This window comes from Globicephala melas, chromosome 10 (assembly GCF_963455315.2).
Source record: "Globicephala melas chromosome 10, mGloMel1.2, whole genome shotgun sequence".
Lineage (NCBI taxonomy): Eukaryota > Metazoa > Chordata > Mammalia > Artiodactyla > Delphinidae > Globicephala > Globicephala melas.
In genome coordinates, this window is record NC_083323.1 from 75,248,848 (window position 1) to 75,269,670 (window position 20,823).

General features: G+C 37.0%; 1 protein-coding gene across 1 annotated transcript in view; it reads left to right on the forward strand.

The window, feature by feature from the left end:
• Positions 1-20,823, forward strand: part of SYT10 (synaptotagmin 10) — a 75,835-nt gene that overhangs the window by 2,393 nt on the left and 52,619 nt on the right. Inside the window, exon 2 of the mRNA XM_030830394.2 lies at positions 20,107-20,464. Coding sequence (XP_030686254.1) covers positions 20,107-20,464 — 358 coding nt within the window. The remainder of the gene's footprint in view (positions 1-20,106; positions 20,465-20,823) is intronic.

The following is a 20,823-nucleotide window of genomic DNA, read 5'->3' on the forward strand; positions in this document are numbered from 1 at the left end:
TGGCTGTCACTAGAAAAGACATCCTACTAGGTTGTGTATGAGATATAAAGATGCACAAGATTGCTTTACATTTTCCATTTGTAAATCTATGCAACAATTAGAAGTACAATACTTTAATCTGCAAATATACTCCCAATACCAATATATATCTATGAAACGGATCAAAGATTATTTACCAAGTCTTTAATTATATTAATTAGCCACTCAGCTTCACTTTGTTCTTTAAAGTAAACTTTCTTATAACTTACGTACTTGTGTCCTTTATTAAAGATCCCTACGTAAACACACTTACAGTAGGCGAGCCTTCTACTCACTGTTTGTTTAAAGAGAAACACATTATTGGTAGGAGGACATGGACATTGAATGGTACAGTGGTTTTTTACTTTCAGCACTGCCCAGATGGTGTCAGGTATTCTAAGGTTGCAGTGACAATTGCAAGCTTCCAGATTGTGTATATTTTTAGATTCCTTCATATAAGTGTAAAGGCAGAGAAGTGCAGGTGTAGTCCTCCTTTGGCCGCCATGGGGGATTTGTTCTAGGAGCCCCCACAGATAACAAAATTTGTGATGCTCAAGTTCCTTATATAAAATGATGTAGTATTTGCATGTAACCTACAGCGCTTCCTCCCATATACTTTATATCATCTCTAGATTACTTTTAATACCTAAATCAATGTAAATGATTATGTAAATAGTTGTAAATACAATGTAAACATAATGTAAATAGTAGCCTGTGTAACAAATTCAAGTTTTGGTTTTTTGAACTTCCTTGAATTTTTCTTTTTTTAAAAAATATTTTCAACCTGTGGTTGCTTGATCCCATGGATATGGAACATGGATACAGAGGGTTGACTGTAATCCTAAAGTTATTCTACCTTAAAGAAGTCATGAATCATATATATAAATAAGATATTCTCCTAATGTTTTCTTTAATGCCAGTAAGGAGCAGCTTCACCATTCTCTTTACCATTTACTACTACAGCAGTAGCAGAAGCAGCAGCAGTGTTATTGACTTGAGGATCAAGCAATTAAGTTGACAGATCCCATATTTTAGTAAACTTTACAAAAACTTAACTGCAGATGGCAACACTAGTTAATTTACTCTTTTGGAATAGTTTTTTTAGAGACATTATTGATGCCAACATTACTAGTACACTGGAAAGTTCATCATGTGCTATTTTTTTAGAAAATCAGATTTTTGCAGTCTTCTTGCCACTGATTCTCCCTGTCCCCCTAAATAGATAGATCACCCACTAAATTCATTAATTTATTGATATAATAGGACTTAATGCTATAATGCTTAGGGAAAATACAAAACAATATATTGGCCTTAAATGTGATTTTTCATACATACTGTGATTGAATATACATAAGAGTTTTTGAACTTCATTTGAGTTCATTTCTGGTCAGTCTTTAATTGCTTCTCCATATCCAAATCCCTATGAGGTTTTAGGAAACTTTGTTGCTTGAAAAGCAGACCTCATAAATGCAGCTAATCAAACCCACTTAAGCTCATAGTCGCATCACAACTGTATAGACCTAACCATAATTTAAATATTTTAAATAAACATTTAATTCATTAATGTTATAAATTTTCACTTTTACACTTTCAATTTAGTAGTAAAAATTCTAAAATAAACATTTAAACAAATTATTCTAAATTCATATGTGTGTTCTTCAATTTCTTAGATGTGGGAGCAAGTAGGTATTTATATGGCAAACACTTTCACTGAAGTTACTTGACTAATAAGAATGGTACTGGTACCATTAATTAAATGTTGTGCACAGTTGTTCAAGTTAATGTAAATGTAGAATTAATATACAATCACAGATTATAAATCATTTATAAATCATTTACTCAATTACAAATATATGTAAAGATTTCTCATTTGGAAACTCCATTCAATTTTCTACCTCTGTGTGAATTCCCTGTCAACAAATTAGCCAATAAATTTGGCTAATTTAATACGATATTTGGTACTATACTTGATACCATATTTATTGAATCTAAGATGCTATTGATTACAAGACACAACATTTATTTTATATGATACCAAAAAAGGAAAAAGAAGGATGCAAATTAAATTATGCTTTCTTATCACATAGAATTTTTTATTTTATACTTATGGAAAAACTTCTAAAAGTTAGACATGAATTTTTAATATCATATATCACTCTTGTACAAATATAAAAAGGAAAGTATAAAAGACATATAGGTTAAAATAATTTAAAAATTAAAGTTTTGAGTCTGATTCTTCTGAATGGCTTTTTGATTGAGAATTGGTGATACCTTTGTTTATCCTCTCATCATTGGACTCTTTGCCATCAAGAATGCTGTCAAGACTAGTAATGATGCACTTTTTTCCACGCAGGAATTCATAAGATATAAAATCTAGTGTTGTTGTGCTCTAAAGCTAGCTGTACAGTTATGTCGAATGTTGGCAATGTTGCCAAACTCATCTGACCCAACAAAAGTTTGGCTTATGAGGGTTATGGGTCTGTTTCACTATTTTCTCCAGTATTTTCTTCCAAGCCAATTTAGACTCATTCTGCGACTTCCGATGCTGATGTATTTGCTTTAGCACATACACAGAGAAAACTATGACACACTTACTTAATGGCTATTAGCAATTGTAACAAGCTTGTTATTCTTCATCCAGCTGCGTGGAACGTAGACATTAAGCTTGCCATCTTGGACTTTAACGAGAAAGCAAAAACCTGTGAATAGAAAAGCAAAAATATGGAAGAAACCAGGATTCCAAACACCTGAAGCTGATGTATTTGCCCTGCTTTCTTATGCTGAGCCAATTAATTAAATGAGAGAGAAATAAACTTCTATCTTGTTTAAGTCAGTGTTTTTTTGGTCCCTTATTGTAGAAATCAGAATTATGCCCCATTATAATAATAACACCATATGAAGAGTATAAATAAGTTAACTTCAAAGATAATTCCAAATTTTCATTTTAGAGGCAGCTTTCCTCAGCTTTCTCTGAATAAGAGTTGTTGGTTTGAGTTTTATTACCTCTTGTTCTCTGCAGAATGTTGCCATAAACATGGTCTGTCATCAGGCAAAAATGAGGACAACCAAAGAAACAAAAGACTTGGAATATACAAGAAATTATAATTTCTGATTAATTGAGAAATTACTTCTTTGTACATTTTGAGAAATTAAAAAACTAGAATTTTAAAATTTAAAAAAATGATGCAGAAAGACACAGATAAGATTATCAACTAAGGCAGTAGTAATTGGAATTGAGAGCATACAAATTGGCCTATGCTTTTCTGCATCCTAGCCATCTGCATGGTTAATAGGTAATTAGACCTAACAGTATTTACAATCCATAGTAATTAAGACCATGCAAATGTTAGACTTTAGCAAAGTTCTGTTTTACTAAAAGATTCTGAGGAATTAGCATTTTTTGGCTTATTCTATTTTCTGATGAGGGTGGTCTTTCCTGTTTTTTTCATAACAATGTCACTTTATTTTGAGATATTAAGACATGATAAAACAGTAAGATCTTTGATCTTTACAAATCAGTCAGAGATATAGAGTCAGCCAACCAGACAGATAGATAAGTAGATACATATCGGTGGAAGCAATAGTTATGCATATGTATGTAGTCAAATCAGAGTTTGAGCAATTTTAAACCTAATTATCTTTGAGTCTAATCTAATTTTTGAAATTTCATTTACTCTAATTTTACCAAGATCTAATTGGGTGAATGGCATATAATGGATTCTTTTCAATTATCCAGAGACATTAAAATTTTGAGCTAGAGAGATCCTACTCATCAAGCTTGCTCATTAAAATGGGCAATTTCAAAGTCTGTGTGAAGGCAAACCATTCATATTCATCACCCTGGCCTCAGAATGGTTGGCCCCTTTGCTCCAGTGATCTTCTCCTCCTCTCCACCTTACCTCATTTCTTTTATGATCATGCTCAAACACTAGTCATTATGTTAAACAATACTATTTTAGAATTATAAATTCAAATATTCTGAGCCCCAATGAAGAGCTCCTATGCTTTTATCTTTCTCATTTGGAAACTCCATTCAGTTTTCTACCTCTGTGTGAATTCCCTGTCAACAAATATTGCATCATACTTACGATACATCATTTCATCATCGCAATCATTTTCTCCTTTGAGGTTTATCACATTCTCCTGGGAGGGTAGGGGGTGCTCATTCATGGATAAATTCATCTGCTTCTCTATTCCTACACCAAAGAAACAATATTTAGGAGGTTTTTTTTTTTTTTTTTTTTTGCAGTACGCGGGCCTCTCACTGTTGTGGCCTCTCCCGTTCCGGAGCACAGGCTCTGGACGCGCAGGCTCAGCGGCCATGGCTCACAGGCCCAGCCACTCTGTGGCATGTGGGATCTTCCCAGACCGGGGCACGAACCCGTGTCCCCTGCATCGGCAGGCGGACTCTCAACCACTGCGCCACCAGGGAAGCCCTTTAGGAGGTTTTAAAAGCAGGCAGACGAGTATCACTCTTAGTCTCCAATTTCAAAAGAACCCTCAATTCTGACCAGACATCCTTTGTTTTCCTATTCAATTTTCTCCTGTTCTCTAAAGTTCATATATCAGATTTTCCGCACTCTGTTTAAATATTCCAAATTATTCCCCAGTATCCCAAAATAACTGGCAGTTGACCCTAACTCCTATTTTGCAGAGAAAATTGTACTTACAAAAAAGAATTCCCTTGTCTTCCTGCCTATACCTATAAACTTACCTGATTCCAGAACCATCCTCCTTTTCTTTTCTTTTTTTAACATCTCTATTGGAGTATAATCGCTTTACAATGGTGTGTTAGTTTCTGCTTTATAACAAAGTGAATCAGCTATACATATACATATATCCCCATATCTCCTCCCTCTTGCGTCTCCCTCTCACATTTCTTATCGCACCCCTCTAGGTGGTCACAAAGCACCGAGCTGATCTCCCTGTGCTATAGGGCTGCTTCCCACTAGCTATCTATTTTAGATTTGTTACTTTATATAAGTCCATGCCACCCTCTCACTTCATCACAGCTTACCCTTCCCCATCCCCGTATCCTCAAATCGATTCTCTACCTCTGCATCTTTATTCCTGCCCTGCCCCTAGGTTCTTCAGAACCTTTTTTTTTTTTAGAGTCCATATTTATGTGTTAGCATACAGTATTTATTTTTGTCTTTCTGACTTACTTCATTCTGTATGACAGTCTCTGGGTTCATCCACCTCACTACAAATAACTCAATTTTGTTTCTTTTTATGGCTGAGTAATATTCCATTGTATATATGTGCCACATCCACTTTATCCATTCATCTGTCGATGGACACTTAGGTTGCTTCCATGTCCTGGCTATTGTAAATAGAGCTGCAATGAACATTGTGGTACATGACTCTTTTTGAATTATGGTTTTTTCAGGGTATATGCCCAGTAGTGGGATTGCTGGGTCATGTGGTAGTTCTATTATTAGATTTTTAAGGAACCTCCATAATGTTCTCCATAGTGGCTGTATCAAATTACATTCCCACCAACAGTGCACTTTTCTCCGCACCCTCTCCAGCATTTACTGTCTGTAGATTTTTTGATGATGGCCTTACTGACTGGTGTGAGGTGATACCTCATTGTAGTTTTGATTTGCATTTCTCTAATGATTAATGATGTTGAACATTCTTTCATATGTTTGTTGGCAATCTGTATATCTTCTTTGGAGAAATGTCTGTTTAGGTCTTCTGCACATTTTTGGGTTGGGTTGTTTGTGTTTTTGATATTGAGCTGCATGAGCGGCTTATAAATTTTGTAGATTCATCCTTTGTCAGTTGCTTCATTTGCAAATATTTTCTCCCATTCTGAGGGTTGTCTTTTCATCTTGTTTATGGTTTCCTTTGCTGTGCAGAAGCTTTGAAGTTTCATTAGGTCCCATTTGTTTATTTTTGTTTTTATTTCCATTTCTCTAGGAGGTGGGTCAAAAATGATCTTCCTGTGATTTATGTCATAGAGTGTTCTGCCTATGTTTCTGCTAAGACTTTCTGGCCTTACATTTAGGTTTTTAATCCATTTGGAGTTTATTTTTGTGTATGATGTTAGGGAGTGTTCTAATTTCATTCTTTTACATGTAGCTGCCCAGTTTTTCCAGCACCATTTATTGAAGAGGTTGTCTTTTCTCCATTGTATATTCTTGCCTCCTTTATCAAAGATAAGGTGACCATATGGCCGTAGGTTTATCTCTGGGCTTTCTATCCTGTTCCATTGATCTATATTTCTGTTTTTGTGCCAGTACCATACTGTCTTGATTACTGTAGCATTGTAGTATAGTCTGAAGTCTGAGAGCCTGATTGCTCTAGCTCCATTCTTCTTTCTCAAGATTGCTTTGGCTATGTGGGGCCTTTTGTGTTTCCATATAAATTGTGAAATTTTTTGTTCCACTTCTGTGAAAATGCCATTTGTAGTTTGATAGGGATTGCATTGAATCTGAAGATTGCTTTGGGTAGTATAGTCATTTTCACAATGTTGATTCTTCCAAGAACATGGTATATCTCTCCATCTATTTGTATCATCTTTAATTTCTTTCAGCAGTGTCTTATAGTTTTCTGCATACAGGTCTTTTGTCTCCTTAGGTAGGTTTATTCCTAGGTATTTTGTTCTTTCTGTTGAAATGATAAATGGGAGTGTTTCCATAATTTCTCTTTCAGATTTTTCATTATTAGTGTATAGGAATGCAGGAGATTTCCTTGCATTAATTTTGTATCCTACTACTTTACCAAATTCATTGATTAGCTCTAATAGTTTTCTGGTGACATCTTTCGAATACTTTATGTATAGTATCATGTCACCTGCACACAGTGAGAGCTTTACCTTTTCTTTTCCGATTTGGATTCCTTTTCTTTCTTTTTCTTCTCTGATTGCTATAGCTAAAACTTCCAAAACTATGTTGAATAATAGTGGTGAGGGTGGACAACCTTGTCTTGTTCCTGATCTTAGAGGAAATGGTTTCAGTTTTTCACCATTGAGAACGATGTTGGCTTTGGGTTTGTCATATATGGCCTTTATTATGTTGAGGTAAGTTTCCTCTATGCCTACTTTCTGGAGGATTTTTTTATCATAAATGGGGTTAAATTTTGTCTAAACCTTTTTCTGTGTCTATTGAGATGATCGTATGATTTTTCTCCTTCAACTTGTTAGTATGGTTTATTACATTGATTGATTTGCACATATTGAAGAATCCTTGCATTCCTGGGATAAATCCCAATTGATCATGGTGTATGATCCTTTTAATGTGCTGTTGGATTCTGATTGCTAGTATTTTGTTGAGGAGTTTTGCATCTATGTTCATCAGTGATCTTGTTGTGTAGTTTTCTTTTTCTGTGACATCTTTGTCTGGTTTTGGTATCAGTGTGATGGTGGCCTCGTAGAATGAGTTTGGGAGTGTTCCTCCCTCTGTTATATTTTGGAAGAGTTTGAGAAGGACAGGTGTTAGCTCTTCTCTAAATGTTTGATAGAATTCACCTGTGAAGTCATCCGGTCTTGGGCTTTTGTTTGTTGGAAGATTTTTAATCACAGTTTCAATTTCAGTGCTTCTGATTGGTCTGTTTATATTTTCTATTTCTTCCTGGTTCAGTCTCGGAAGGTTGTGCTTTTTGAAGAATTTGTCCATTTCTTCCAGGTTGTCCATTTCATTAACATATAGTTGCTTGTAGTAATCTCTCATGCTTCTTTGTATTTCTGTAGTGTCCATTGTTACTTCTCCTTTTTCATTTCTAATTCTATTGCTTTGAGTCTTCTCCCTTTTTTTCTTGATGAGTCTGGCTAATGGTTTGTCAGTTTTGTTTATCTTGTCACAGAACCAGCTTTTAGTTTTATTCATCTTTGCTCTTGTTTCCTTCATTTCTTTTTCATTTATTTCTGATCTAATCTTTATGATTTCTTTCCTTCTGCTAATTTTGGGGTTTTTTTTGTTCTTCTTTCTCTAATTGCTTTAGGTGTAAGGTTAGGTTGTTTGTTTGAGATGTTTCTTGTTTCTCGAGGTAGGATTGTATTGCTATGAACTTCCCTCTTAGAACTGCTTTTGCTGAATTCCATAGGTTTTGTGTCATTGTGTTTTCATAGTCATTTGTTTCTAGGTTTTTTTATTTCCTCTTTGATTTCCTCAGTTTTCTCTTGGTTATTAAGTAGTGTATTGTTTAGCCTCCATGTGTTTGTATTTTTTCCATTTTTTTTCCTGTAATTGATATCTAGTCTCATAGCATTGTGGTCGTAAAAGATACTTGATACAATTTCAGTTTTCTTAAATTCACCAAGACTTGATTTGTGACCCAAGATATGATCTATCCTGGAGAATGTTCAATGAGCACTTGAGAAGAAATTGTATTCTGTTGTTTTTGGATGGAATATCCTATAAATATCAATTAGATTTGCCTTGTTTAATGTATCCTTTAAAGTTTGTGCTTCCTTATTTATTTTTACTTTAGTTGATCTGTCCATTGGTGAAAGTGGGGTGATAAAGTCCCCTACTATGATTGTGTTACTGTTGATTTCCCATTTAATGCCTCTTAGAATTTGTCTTATGTATTGAAGTGCTCCTATGTTGGTTGCATAAATATTTACCATTGTTATATCTTCTTCTTGGATTGATCCCTTGATCATTAGTTAGTGTCCTTCTTTGTCTCTTGTAGTAGTCTTTATTTTAGGGTCTATTTTGTCTGATATGAATACTGCTACTCCAGCTTTCTTTTGATTTCCATTTTCATGGAATATCTTTTTCCATCCCCTCACTTTCAGTCTGTATGTATCCCTAGGTCTGAAGTGGGTCTCCTACAGACAGCATATATATGGGTCTTGTTTTTGTATCCATTCAGCCAGACTATGTCTATTGGTGGGAGCATTTAATCCACTTACATTTAATGTAGTTACCGATATGTATGTTCCTATTACCATTTTCATAATTGTTTTGGGTTTGTTATTGTAGATCTTTTCCTTCTCTTGTGTTTCCAGCCTGGAGAAGTTCCTTTAGCATTTGCTGTAAAGCTGGTATGGTCATGCAGAATTCTATTAGATCTTGCTTTTCTCTAAGTTTTTTAATTTGTCCATCGAATCTGAATGAGATCTTGCTGGGTAGAGTAATCCTGGTTGTAATTTCTTCCCTTTTATCACTTTAAATATGTCTTGCCACTCCCTTCTGGCCTGCAGATTTTCTGCTGAAAAATCAGCCATTAACCTTATGGGGATACCCTTGTATGTTATTTGTTGTATTTCCCTTGCGGCTTTTAATATTTTTTCTTCGTATTTAATTTTTGATAGTTTGATTAATATGTGTCTTGACATATTTCTTCTTGCATTTATCATGTATGGGACTCTCTGTGCTTCCTGCACTTGATTGGCTATTTCCTTTCCCATATTAGGGAAGCTTTCAACTATAATCTCTTTAAATATTTTCTCAGTCCCCTTCTTTTTCTATTCTTCTTCTGGGACCCCTATAATTGGAATGTTGATGCATTTAGTGTTGTCCCAGAGGTCTCTGAGGCTCTCTCCAATTCTTTTCATTCTGATTTTCTTTATTCTGCTCTGCAGTAATTATTTCCACTATTTTATCTTCCAGGTCACTTATCCATTCTTCTGCCTCAGTTATTCTGCTATTGTTTCCTTCTAGAGAATTTTTAATTTCATTTATTGTGTTGTTCATCATTGTTTGTTTGCTCTTTAGTTCTTCTAGGTCCTTGTTAAACGTTTCTTGTATTTTCTTCATTCCATTTCCAAGATTTTGGATCCTCTTTACTAATTACTCTCAATACTTTTTCAGGTAGACTGCCCATTTCCTCTTCATTTGTTTGGTCTGGTGGGTTTTTACCTTGCTCCTTTTCTGCTGTGTGTTTCTCTGTCTTCTCATGTGCTTACCTTACTGTGTTTGGGGTCCCCTTATTGCAGCCTGCAGGTTTGTAGTTCCCGTTGTTTTTGGTGTCTGCCCCTAGTGGCTAAGGTTTTTTCAGTGGGCTGTGTAGGCTTCCTGGGGAAGGGGACTAGTGCCTGTGTTCTCGTGGATGAGGCTGTGTCTTATGTTTCTGATAGGCAGGACCATGTCTGTTGGTGTGTTTTGGTGTGTTTGTGACCTTATTATGATTTAAGGCAACCTCTCTGCTAATGGGTGGTTTTGTGTTCCTGTCTTGCTAGTTGTTTGGCATAGAATGTCTAGCACTGTAGCTTTCTGGTTGTTGAATGGAGCCTTAGCATTGAGATGGCTATCTCTGGGAGAGCTTTCGCTATTTGATATTATGTGGATCTGGGAGGTCTCTGGTGGACCAATGTCTTGAACTCAGCTGTCCCACCTCAGAGGCACAGGCCTGACACCCTGCCAGAGCACCAAGACTCTGTCAGCTATGCAGCTCAGAAGAAAAGGGGGAAAGAAAGAAAGGAGGGAGGGAGGGAGGGAGGGAAGGGAAGGGAAGGGAAGGGAAGGGAAGAGAAGGGAAGGGAAGGGAAAGGAAGGAAGGGAGGAAGAAAGGGAGGAGAAAAGGGCGAATGAAAGAGGGAAATAAAGGGAGAAAGAAAGAAGAGAGAAACCAAACCAAAAACAAATCCACCAATGATAACAAGCACTAAAAAGAATAGTAAAAACAAAATAAAGAAAAAAGAAAAAACTGACAGACAGAACCCTAGGACAAATGGTAAAAGCAAAGCTATACAGACAAAATCACACAAAGAAGAATACACATACACACTTACAGAGAAAAAAATTTTTAAATATATATATCTATATTTTAAAAAAATAAATAAATTTTAAAAAGGAAGAGAGCAACCAAATCACTAAACAAATCTACCAATGATAATAAACTCTAAATACTAAACTAAGATAAACATAAAACTGGGAACCAGTCAGTCACATACAGCAAACCCCAAGTCTACAGTTGCTTCCAAAGTCTACCGCCTCAATTTTGGGATGGTTCATTGTCTATTCAGGTATTCCACAGATGCAAGGTACATCAAGTTGATTGTGGAGATTTAATCCGCTGCTCCTGAGGCTGCTGCGAGAAATTTCCCTTTGTCTTCTTTGTTCGCACAGCTCCTGGGGTTCAGCTTTGTACTGGCCCTGCCTCTGCGTATAGGTCGACTGAGGGCATCTGTTCCCGCCCAGACAGGACAGGGTTAAAGGAGCAGCTGATTAGGGAGCTCTGGCTCACTCAGGCTGGGGGGAAGGAGGGGTACAGTATGCGGGGCAATCCTGTGGTGACAGAGGCCAGTGTGATATTGCAACAACCTGAGGTGCACTGTGTGTTCTCCCGGGGAAGTTGTCCCTGGATCATGGGACCCTGGCAGTGGTGGGCTGCACAGGCTCCCAGGACGGGAGGTGCAGATAGTGACCTGTGCTTGCACACAGGCTTCTTGGTGGCTGCTGCAGCAGCCTTAGATCTTCATGCCCATCTCTGGGGTCTGCGCTGATAGCCGCAGCTCGTGCCCTTCTCTGGAGCTCATTTAGGTGGCACTCTGAGTCCCCTGTCCTCGCGCACCGTGAAACAATGGTGTCTTGCCTCTTGGTCAGGTGCAGACTTTTTCCCAGACTCCCTCCTGGCTAGCTGTGGTGCATTAGCCCCCTTCAGGCTGTGTTCACACAGGCAACCCCAGTCCTCTCCCTGGGATCTGACCTCCAAAGCTGGAACCTCATCTCCCAGCCCCCACCCATCCCGGCAAGTGAGCAGAGGAGCCTCTCTGGCTGGTGAGTACTGGTTGGCAGTGATCCTCTGTGTGGTGATCTCTCTGCTTTGCCCTCTGCACCCCTGTTTCTGTGCTCTCCTCTGTGGCTCCAAAGATCCCCCCACCAACCACCCCGTCTCCGCCAGTGAAGGGCCTTCCTAGTGTGTGGAAACTTTTCCTCCTTCTCGACTCCCTCCCCAAGGTGCAGGTCTCATCCCTATTCTTTTGTCTCTGTTTTTTCTTTTTTCTTTTGCCCTACCCAGGTACGCAGGGAGTTTCTTGCCTTTTGGGAAGTCTGAGGTCTTCTGCCAGCATTCAGTAGGTGTTCTGTAGGAGTTGTTCCACATATAGATGTGTTTCTGATGTATTTGTGGAGAGGAAGGTGATCTCCATGTCTTATTCCTCTGCCATCTTGAAGGTCTCCTGCCCATCCTTGTTTTCTTACAAAGGAAGACATGATCCAATCTTTTCACCTTTGCTTCAGACTCCACCCATAGTCACCTTTTATGAGACTTTACTATTAATTATTCATTCTGCTTAATTTTCTATCTCTTCTTGTCTACTGATTCCTTCCCATAATTAAAATATGCTAAAATATTGCACATCCAAACATCATCAATTCCATGTGCTACTGTTTCCCTCTTCCCTAAATACAATGTCCTGAAGGAACTATCTACACTCACAGAATTCACATCCTCACTCTCATTCATTCATTAAACCACATTCATCTGTTTAACAGTTTCTGCTTCAGTAGTCTCCTTGAATGCACTAAAGACCTACTTGTTAAAGTTAATGGATACTTACCAACCTTTGTTTTAATTGAACTTACTTTAACTTTTTATGCTGTTTACCACTTCTTAAAATATTCTCTAAACTTCTATGAAAGCACATTGGCCTCATTTTTTTTCATACTTCTACTCTTTCCCAGTCTTCTATGCAGGCTCTTTCTTCTTTAAAGTTATCTTTCTTTTATTATCGGTGTCGTCAGGAATCTGTTAAGGGGCTTTTATCTTCTCTTTCATGGATTCAGATTCTACTATTTAAGAAAGTCCTTCAATTTTATCTTGAGTTGCAGTGACCAACAGCTTACTCAAAATTTCTATTTGCATGTTGGGTATGTACTCCAAACCCAGCACAGCCGAAGCTGAAGTCATTGTCTTCCTCACTTCAACAACCTGTTTGTCTCCCAGTGAATCACATTCTTGTCCTTCAATCTTCACACTCTTTCACTAGAGCCTTGATTTCCCAATGTGCTCTGTTTCCCATTTCAGCCACCCTTGTTCAGAACCACTATAATCTCTCATGTGGATGACTACTATAATCTGTTAACTATTTTTTCATCTTCTAGCTGGCCTCCACTCTTATCTTCTCCCTAGCCAGAAGGTAATTTCTGATATATATATTCAACCATTTCATACCTTGACTTAAAAAATGTTCCTGGGACTACTTATTTGAATTTGAACTAAGTCCAAACTCATAACATCCTTCATGTCATAGCCAAATACTGAATCATAAAAACTCATTTTAAATGTTTTGATGACTTTATAAATTCTCACAGATCCTCCCTTAATCTTTTGAGAGTCAGATTCTTTTTTTATCTTGTTAAACAAATTTTGTTGAAAAAAAAGTCATAAAGACCTAAGAATTAAACTATTGGTTTTGTTTTTAAATACTTTTAATAATTAGTCATAATTTCAATAATAAGCAACGTAAAAAGTGTGTAATACAATAAGCTTCTTTTTATAATTTTAGTTTTATTTTTCTCAATAAAATTCTAACTGATGCAACTTCTTTCACTTCTTGCTGTTGTGGGGAAATCTCTTCCCCCCTTGCTTTACATTTCTGGATGGAAGGAGCTACAAATAGGATAATCATGGAATCTTGGCCTACCCCATCCCTAAGAAATGACTTACACGTTTCCCCCTTTTCTTTGAGTTATAACCTTGATATCCTCAGGAAACAAATATTCTCTACTCCTTTGTGTAGTAAATTTTATAGGGTCAAGTACCCATGGGGAACACATGTGGTTGTCCAGCCAGGACTGTGACTGTATGGGCTAGTCTAGTTAATTCAAGGTGATATATTAGCAAATCCACTTTCTAATGGACCTAAGCTGATATTCACTTTTTTTTTTAATTGATACCTGCTTGAACTGTTTCTCTGAGCACAACTGAGTAGGAAAATAGAATGTTATTTATTAACTTCCTGAAACATTAATATTTACTTAGAAATTTTGGTCTCCATTATAAGCAAATTCACTCCTTTCAGTACTAAATAGCATTAGAAGATGTGTTTCTCTTCTAACTAATCTGTGAATCACCATTCAATCCATACTCAATCCATACCTATGCCTCTTTTCCCCTAGGTACTCTTGTTTAAAGAAAAAAAATAGTTGACAATAGTAGCAACCTATTGTTGCACTTATGCAAATTATGATGCTAAATAATTTACATACATTTCCTTATATAAAACTCACAACATTCCTATGAAATAACTATAAACTCCCCCATTTTACTGAGACTCTTAATGTCTAAACAATTTGCCCAAAGTCACACAGTGGTGGAGTTGACATTTTAACCCAGGTCTAAGTGGTTTCACAGTATAAGTTATATTATACTATTTTCCTAGTATAAGAATTTCTACATATTCCCTGCATATCACTCAACTTTTAGCCATCTTGAAGTTCACAGACATTTGAGTGTCTTTTCAGATAATTCCCCAAATGTGTATTCAGTAGCTCCATAAATATTTTTTGACCTTGTGATATATACTAGACACTAAAAATAAAAAGGTAAATAAAAGGAGTAAGTGTATTGGTAGGATGGGAGCATTTGGAGAAGCAAAATAAATAGACATCCACAATTCCTTGTCCACAATTATGAAACCTCCAAACCTCTGAAACCTGAAAATTATTTTGCAAATTGTCCAATCTGGGGACTTCCCTGGTGGCGTGGTGGTTAAGAATCCGCCTGCCAATGCAGGGGACACAGGTTCGATCCCTGGTCAGGGAAGATCCCACATGCCACAGACCAACTAAGCCCGTGCATCACAACTACTGAGCCTGCGCTCTAGAGCTCACAAGCCACAATTACTGAAGCTTGCACACCCCAGAGCCCGTGCACCACAACAACTGAGCCCACATGCTGCAACTACTGAAGTCCACGGGCCTAGAGCCCAAGCTCTGCAACAAGAGAAGCCACCGCAATGAGAGGCCCACACACTGCTGCGAAGAGTAGCCCCCCCTCACCGCAACTAGGAAAAGGCTGTGTGCAGCAAGGAAGACCCAAAGCAGCCAAAAATAAATAAAAATTTTAAAAAATTGTCCAATTTGTCACCAACACGTTACCTAAATTGGCATTAAGTTGCTTACAGTCTTCAGTGATCCCACTCAGTGTGACTGATCCATATATTTCATTACATATATATTAATGTGTTTGGTTACTAGATGTTATCCCAGATAATGTATACCATACTACCTTTCCAATATCCAAAAGAAAATAATTTTTGAAACCATCATGTCCTAAGTGTTTGGGATAAAAGATTATAGGCCAATAAATTATTACTAGTGCTATGGTAGTGGGTGTGCTTTAAAGGCCCTTAGGGACAGAGGAGGCAGAGAGAGCTTCAGGGAAGAGGTACTACTGGATCTAGTTTTTGAAGCATGAATACAAATTTGCCAGGCACCCAGACAGGAGGAAAAAACGCCCTGGAACTATTTGAAACAGCCCGAACAAAAATCGTGAGAGAGTAACTTGTGGTCAGGAGAAGGAGAATAGGTAGTAGAGTGGCAGAAGAATGAAGTTGGGTCAATAGCCAGGGGTCAAATCACAAAGACACTGTGGAATGCCATGCAAAGTTTAGATTTGACCAGATTGGGTAATTTGGAAGGATGTTAGGCTAAAAGAGGTAAGATGACCATTTACTAAGTTTCCAGAATATGACTTGATTCCCGCTACTCTGGTACAGTTGATAGTACAGCCTTTCACTTTCAAAAGTGACTTGGTTTGGATGAAGTATTTTATGAACCACATTAGTGAGAAGGGAGATGTGATATTGTGCATATATATTTAGTCTTCTTCCACAGTTCCTGGCTCACAGCTCCCAAAACCCTTAGAATTTCCTTAGTGATGAGAGCCATGTCTTTTAGGTTAATGAGGTGATTTTTGGACCCCACCTAAGGATGAGGGCTGTTTTCCAGAAGAATCAACCATGTGATTAGAGGGTTGGAACTTTCAGTCCCACCCCTGCTGACCTCCTGAGAAGGGAAAGGGGCTGGAGGTTGAATCAGTCACCAGTGGCCAATTATTTACTCAATCATGCCAATGTAATGAAGCCTCTATAAAAACCAAGAAGGATGGGGTTTGAGAGCTTCTGGGTTGTACATGCAGAAATTTGAGAATATTGTGCTCTGAGCTTCCATGCCCTTTCCCCATACTTTGCCCTATGATCTCTTCCATCTGGCTATTTCTGAGTTATATCCTTTTATAATAAACTGGTAATCCTTTTATAATATATCCTTATATCTTTTTATAGTAAACTGGTAAAGAAATTAGTTTCCTGAGTTCTGTAAGCTGCTCTGGCAAATTGATCAAACCCAAGGAGGGGTCGTGGGAACCTCCAATTTTTTGCCGGTTGGTCAGAAAACTACAGATAACAACTTGGATTTGCTACTGGCATCGGAAGGGAGGGGGGCAGTTATGCAGGACTGAACCCTTAACCTATGGAATATAATGCTACCTCTGGTAGGCAGGTGTCAGAATTGAGTTGAACTGTAAGAACACCCAGTTGGTATCCAGAGAATTGTTAGTGGTATGGGAATTCCACCCCCCACACACACACGAGTTGAAACTGGGTCAAAGAACCTAAAAACAGGGGGCATTTTCAGTTATAGACTGAAAACTCTTTCTGTCCTTTCCTCTATTCCACATTGTCCTGCAGTTTCCTTATATCTTGGCTTTGGCTCCAACTGAGTTGAAGTTAACCACTGAAGAAGTTAATTGAGTTAAAATATCCAGAAAAATATAATGTAAGTGGAGCTGAAAACACACGAAAGTTATGAAGCCATCATTGGCTTCCTCCATTTTAAAACTGTAGTTAATAATCAGGAAGCACATTCATTTTATAATTTTTCTCTTTCCCTCAAGGTATGGTGCTAATGGATAATTTTAAAATGTAAAAATAAACTACAAAATATAAAATATGATCACACATTCCTCACCAATGGAATATAAATGGAAAATATATTCAATGTAGCTTTAGCTAGCAATTGAAAAATAAAGGAAAATATTAGTGTCTATGTATCATAGCATGTCAAAATTAATTTTTATTCTTATAATTAAGTAGCAATAAAAACTTGGAATTATTTCAATTTCTTAATGGATTTCCATCAGCTACAAATTGAGAGTTTAACCAGAACCATTTTATCTCACTAATCAGAGAAATAAACAACCTATCATTTCCCCATCAGGTCAGTGAAAATTAAAATACAACAATATTTCTCTGAAATTGTAGGAACTAGTAAACTTATATGATGTTTTTTGTTAGTCAGTCTGGGGTTCTTTTTGGAAATACCTAGTAAAGCTAAATAATGTGCGTAACATGTGACCCTGTGGTTCTATTTCTAGATATTTACTTTAGATAAATATTCACAAATATGCACAGGGACAAGAGTACAAGGTTGCTCATTGTAGCTATGTTGTAATAGCAAACAGTGGGCATAATCCAAATATCCATCATGATGAAGTATTATGGAATGCTGTGACATGAAGTTAGACCTCAAGTATTGTTGAATTTAAAGAAAGCAAACTGAATAAAGAAATATGCAGTAGCCATTTATATTAAAAAATTGTATTAAATAATTCTATATTTTATAGTTACTTAAGAGATATTTGTTTTTATTAGTGCTTGGGCTGGACAGACACACACCAAACTGGGGTTAGTGGTTGCTTTGTAGGAGGGGTGGGACCTCCTGGATTTACAATGGTGGTTAAAGGAAATTGGATTTATTCTTTAGTTTTCTAGGGCTGCCATAATCAAGTACTACAGACTGGGTGGCTTAAACAACAGAACCTTATTCCTCAGAGTTTTGGAAACTAGAAGTCTGAGATAAAGGTGTCAGGAGGGTTGATTTCTTCTGAGTCCTCTTCTCTTTGTCTTGTCGATGGCTGCCTTCTCCCTGGGTCTTCACATGGTCTTCCTTCTGTGACTGTCTTTGTCTTTATCTGCTCTTCTTATAAGGACACCAGTTATATTGGGTTAGGGCTCATCCATATGACCTAATTTTGCCTTAATTACTAATTTAAAAGCCTCTATCTCCAAATACACATTGTGAGGTACTGGGGTTTAGGACTTTAACTTATGAATTTGGAGGGGATGGAGGGACAGACACAATTAAGCATATAACATATTTCTAACATCTTTATTTAAAACAAAGCAACAAAAGAAATTGGTTTCATATTTGGCACTGATGCTAAACAAAGTTGTAAAAGAAAAGTATAAGGTTATCTAAATCTAGAAAAATTTCCCTCATGGGAAATCTATTTGGTCTTCCAAACTTTAAGAGTGCTATAACACCAGGTTGCTAACATTGGTTATTTTAGGAAGGTGAAAATGGAAGTGGGTAGGGGGATATTCTTAACATTTTTTAATGCTTTTACTTTTTAAAACAATTGTAGATGTGCAGAAAAATTTAGGAAAATACTACAGAGTTCCCATATTTCCCACACCTAGTTTCTCCTATTATTAACATTTTACATCAGTATGGTACATTTGTTACAGTTGATGAACTAATATTGATACACTGTTAACTAAAGTCCATATTTTATTCAGATTTCCTTAGTTTTTACCTAATGTCCTTTTTTTTTTTTTTTTTTTAACTCCAGGATTCCATCTAGGATACCACATTGCATTTAGTTGTAATGTCTCCTTAGTCTCTGGGTTATGACAGTTTCTCAGACTTCCTTTTTTTTGGACAACATTGGTGTTTTTTTGTAGAATGTCCCTCTATTGGAATTTGTCTTCTGTTTTTCTCATGATTAGATTCAGGTTGTTGGTTTGGGGAGGAAGACCACAAAGATAAAGTGCCATATTCATCACATCCTATCAAGGGTATTAACATGATTTGTCACTGTTGATGTTCCCTTTGATCACCTGGGTGAGGTTAGTATTTTTCAGATTTCTTCTGTGTAAAGTTACATCGTTTTTGCCCCTTTCCATACAAGTACTCTTTAGGAGAAAGTCACTTTGTGCATCCCACAGTTAAGGAGTGGAGAGCTATGCTCCACTTCCTTGAGGGCAGAATATCCACATAAATTTTTTGGCATGCTTTTGTATGAGAGATTTGTTTCTTCTCTGCCATTTGTTTATTTATACAATCATTAACTTTTTTTTTTAACTATATCCCTTTTAATTATTTTACATAGTAAGCATATATTAATTTTGTAATTATTTTAATTTTAAAAATTAATTAATTTACTTATTTTTGGCTGCATTGGGGTCTTCATTATTGCGCATGGGCTTTCTCTAGTTGCAGGGAGAGGGGGCTACTCTTCATTGCAGTGCATGGGCTTCTCATTGCGGTGGCTTCTCTTCTTGCAGAGCATAGGCTCTAGTAACAAGAGCTTCAGTAGTTGTGGCACTCAGGCCCAGCAGTTGTGGCTCATGGGCTGTAGAGCACAGTCTCAGTAGTTGTAGCACACAAGCTTAGTTGCTCCGTGGCATGTGGGATCTTCCCAGACAAGGGCTTGAACCCGTGTCCCCTGCATTGACAGGCAGATTCTTAACCACTGCACCACCAGGGAAGTCCTTGTAATTATTGTTAAATAAGAATATTTTAAAGATATTTAGATAAGAAATCATCAACCAATTTTGGACTTTAGAAATTAGGAGCATGAAAGCTTATTAGAAAGGACCTATGGAGTTTGAAAATACAAATAATTGTGCACCCATTCTCTATTAGTAATGTGTTATTCTCATTTACACCATAGAAAGCAGTTTATACAAATATTTAATATTACCTGCTTAGAGAGTAAGAAGGTTGCATCTTTAGATCCAACATGAAGCAAACAGAAGCCTTTCTAGTTGTATACAGTTTCAGAGCATCTTAAGCTTCATGACTTCAAGGCAGGTTGCATGTAGCTAACCTTCATTTTGCAAACTCTTGGAACGTTTGTACTATACTTGGAAATGATATGTACATATCATGCTTTTCTTGTATACAATTGGAAACTTTCTGGGAAAGAAATTTTTGTCTCCTTTGAGAATTTCCAAACATAATTATTAATATTTCCTCCCTACAAAGATACTTAAAAGTAAATTTTTGAAACTCTAAATCAGCAAACTATTAATAATAACCATAATATCAAATTATCCCACTGTTGCTGCCCTATTACATACACTATCAATGACTTAATATTTCTTTACATTGTAATTTTTTCCAGATATTTCAGTCAGCCTGTTAGCAGTTGTTGTCAGCTTTTGTGGCCTGGCCTTGTTGGTTGTTTCACTTTTTGTCTTCTGGAAGTTGTGCTGGCCTTGCTGGAAGAGCAAACCTGTGACTTCCAATGTCAATACCCTTCCACAGAGCATGTCAAGTGCTCCCACTGAAGTTTTTGAGACTGAAGAGAAAAAAGAGGTTAAAGAAAATGGAGAACCAGCACTAAAAGCTATTGAGCCTGCAATAAAAATCAGCCACACTTCCCCTGATATCCCAGCAGAAGTCCAAACTGCTTTAACAGAACATTTAATTAAACACGCACGTGTGCAAAGACAAACTACTGAGCCTACATCTTCATCCCGGTAAGGAAAGATCAAATATATAAAACTATTTGTGATGTGTGTGTGTGTGTGTGTGTGTGTGTGTGTGTGTGTGTGTGTTGTATGTGATTTTCTAAGAGAAAAACTGAGGTGGGAAAGGAGAAAAGAAAAGACAAACAGGAGAATGAGAAAGACACAGGAAACATAATAGAATAAGGAGGGAATTGGCAGGACAGAATAAATAGGGATGAAGAGACAGAAATTAAGGACAAAGAAGCCAAACAGAGAGCAGTACCATGAAAGGGGCTTACTGGAATTTGAGCTTTCATTAAAATCATCTAATTAGAGTTTTGTTTTTTTTTTTTTTTTTTTGCGGTACATGGGCCTCTCACTGCTGTGGC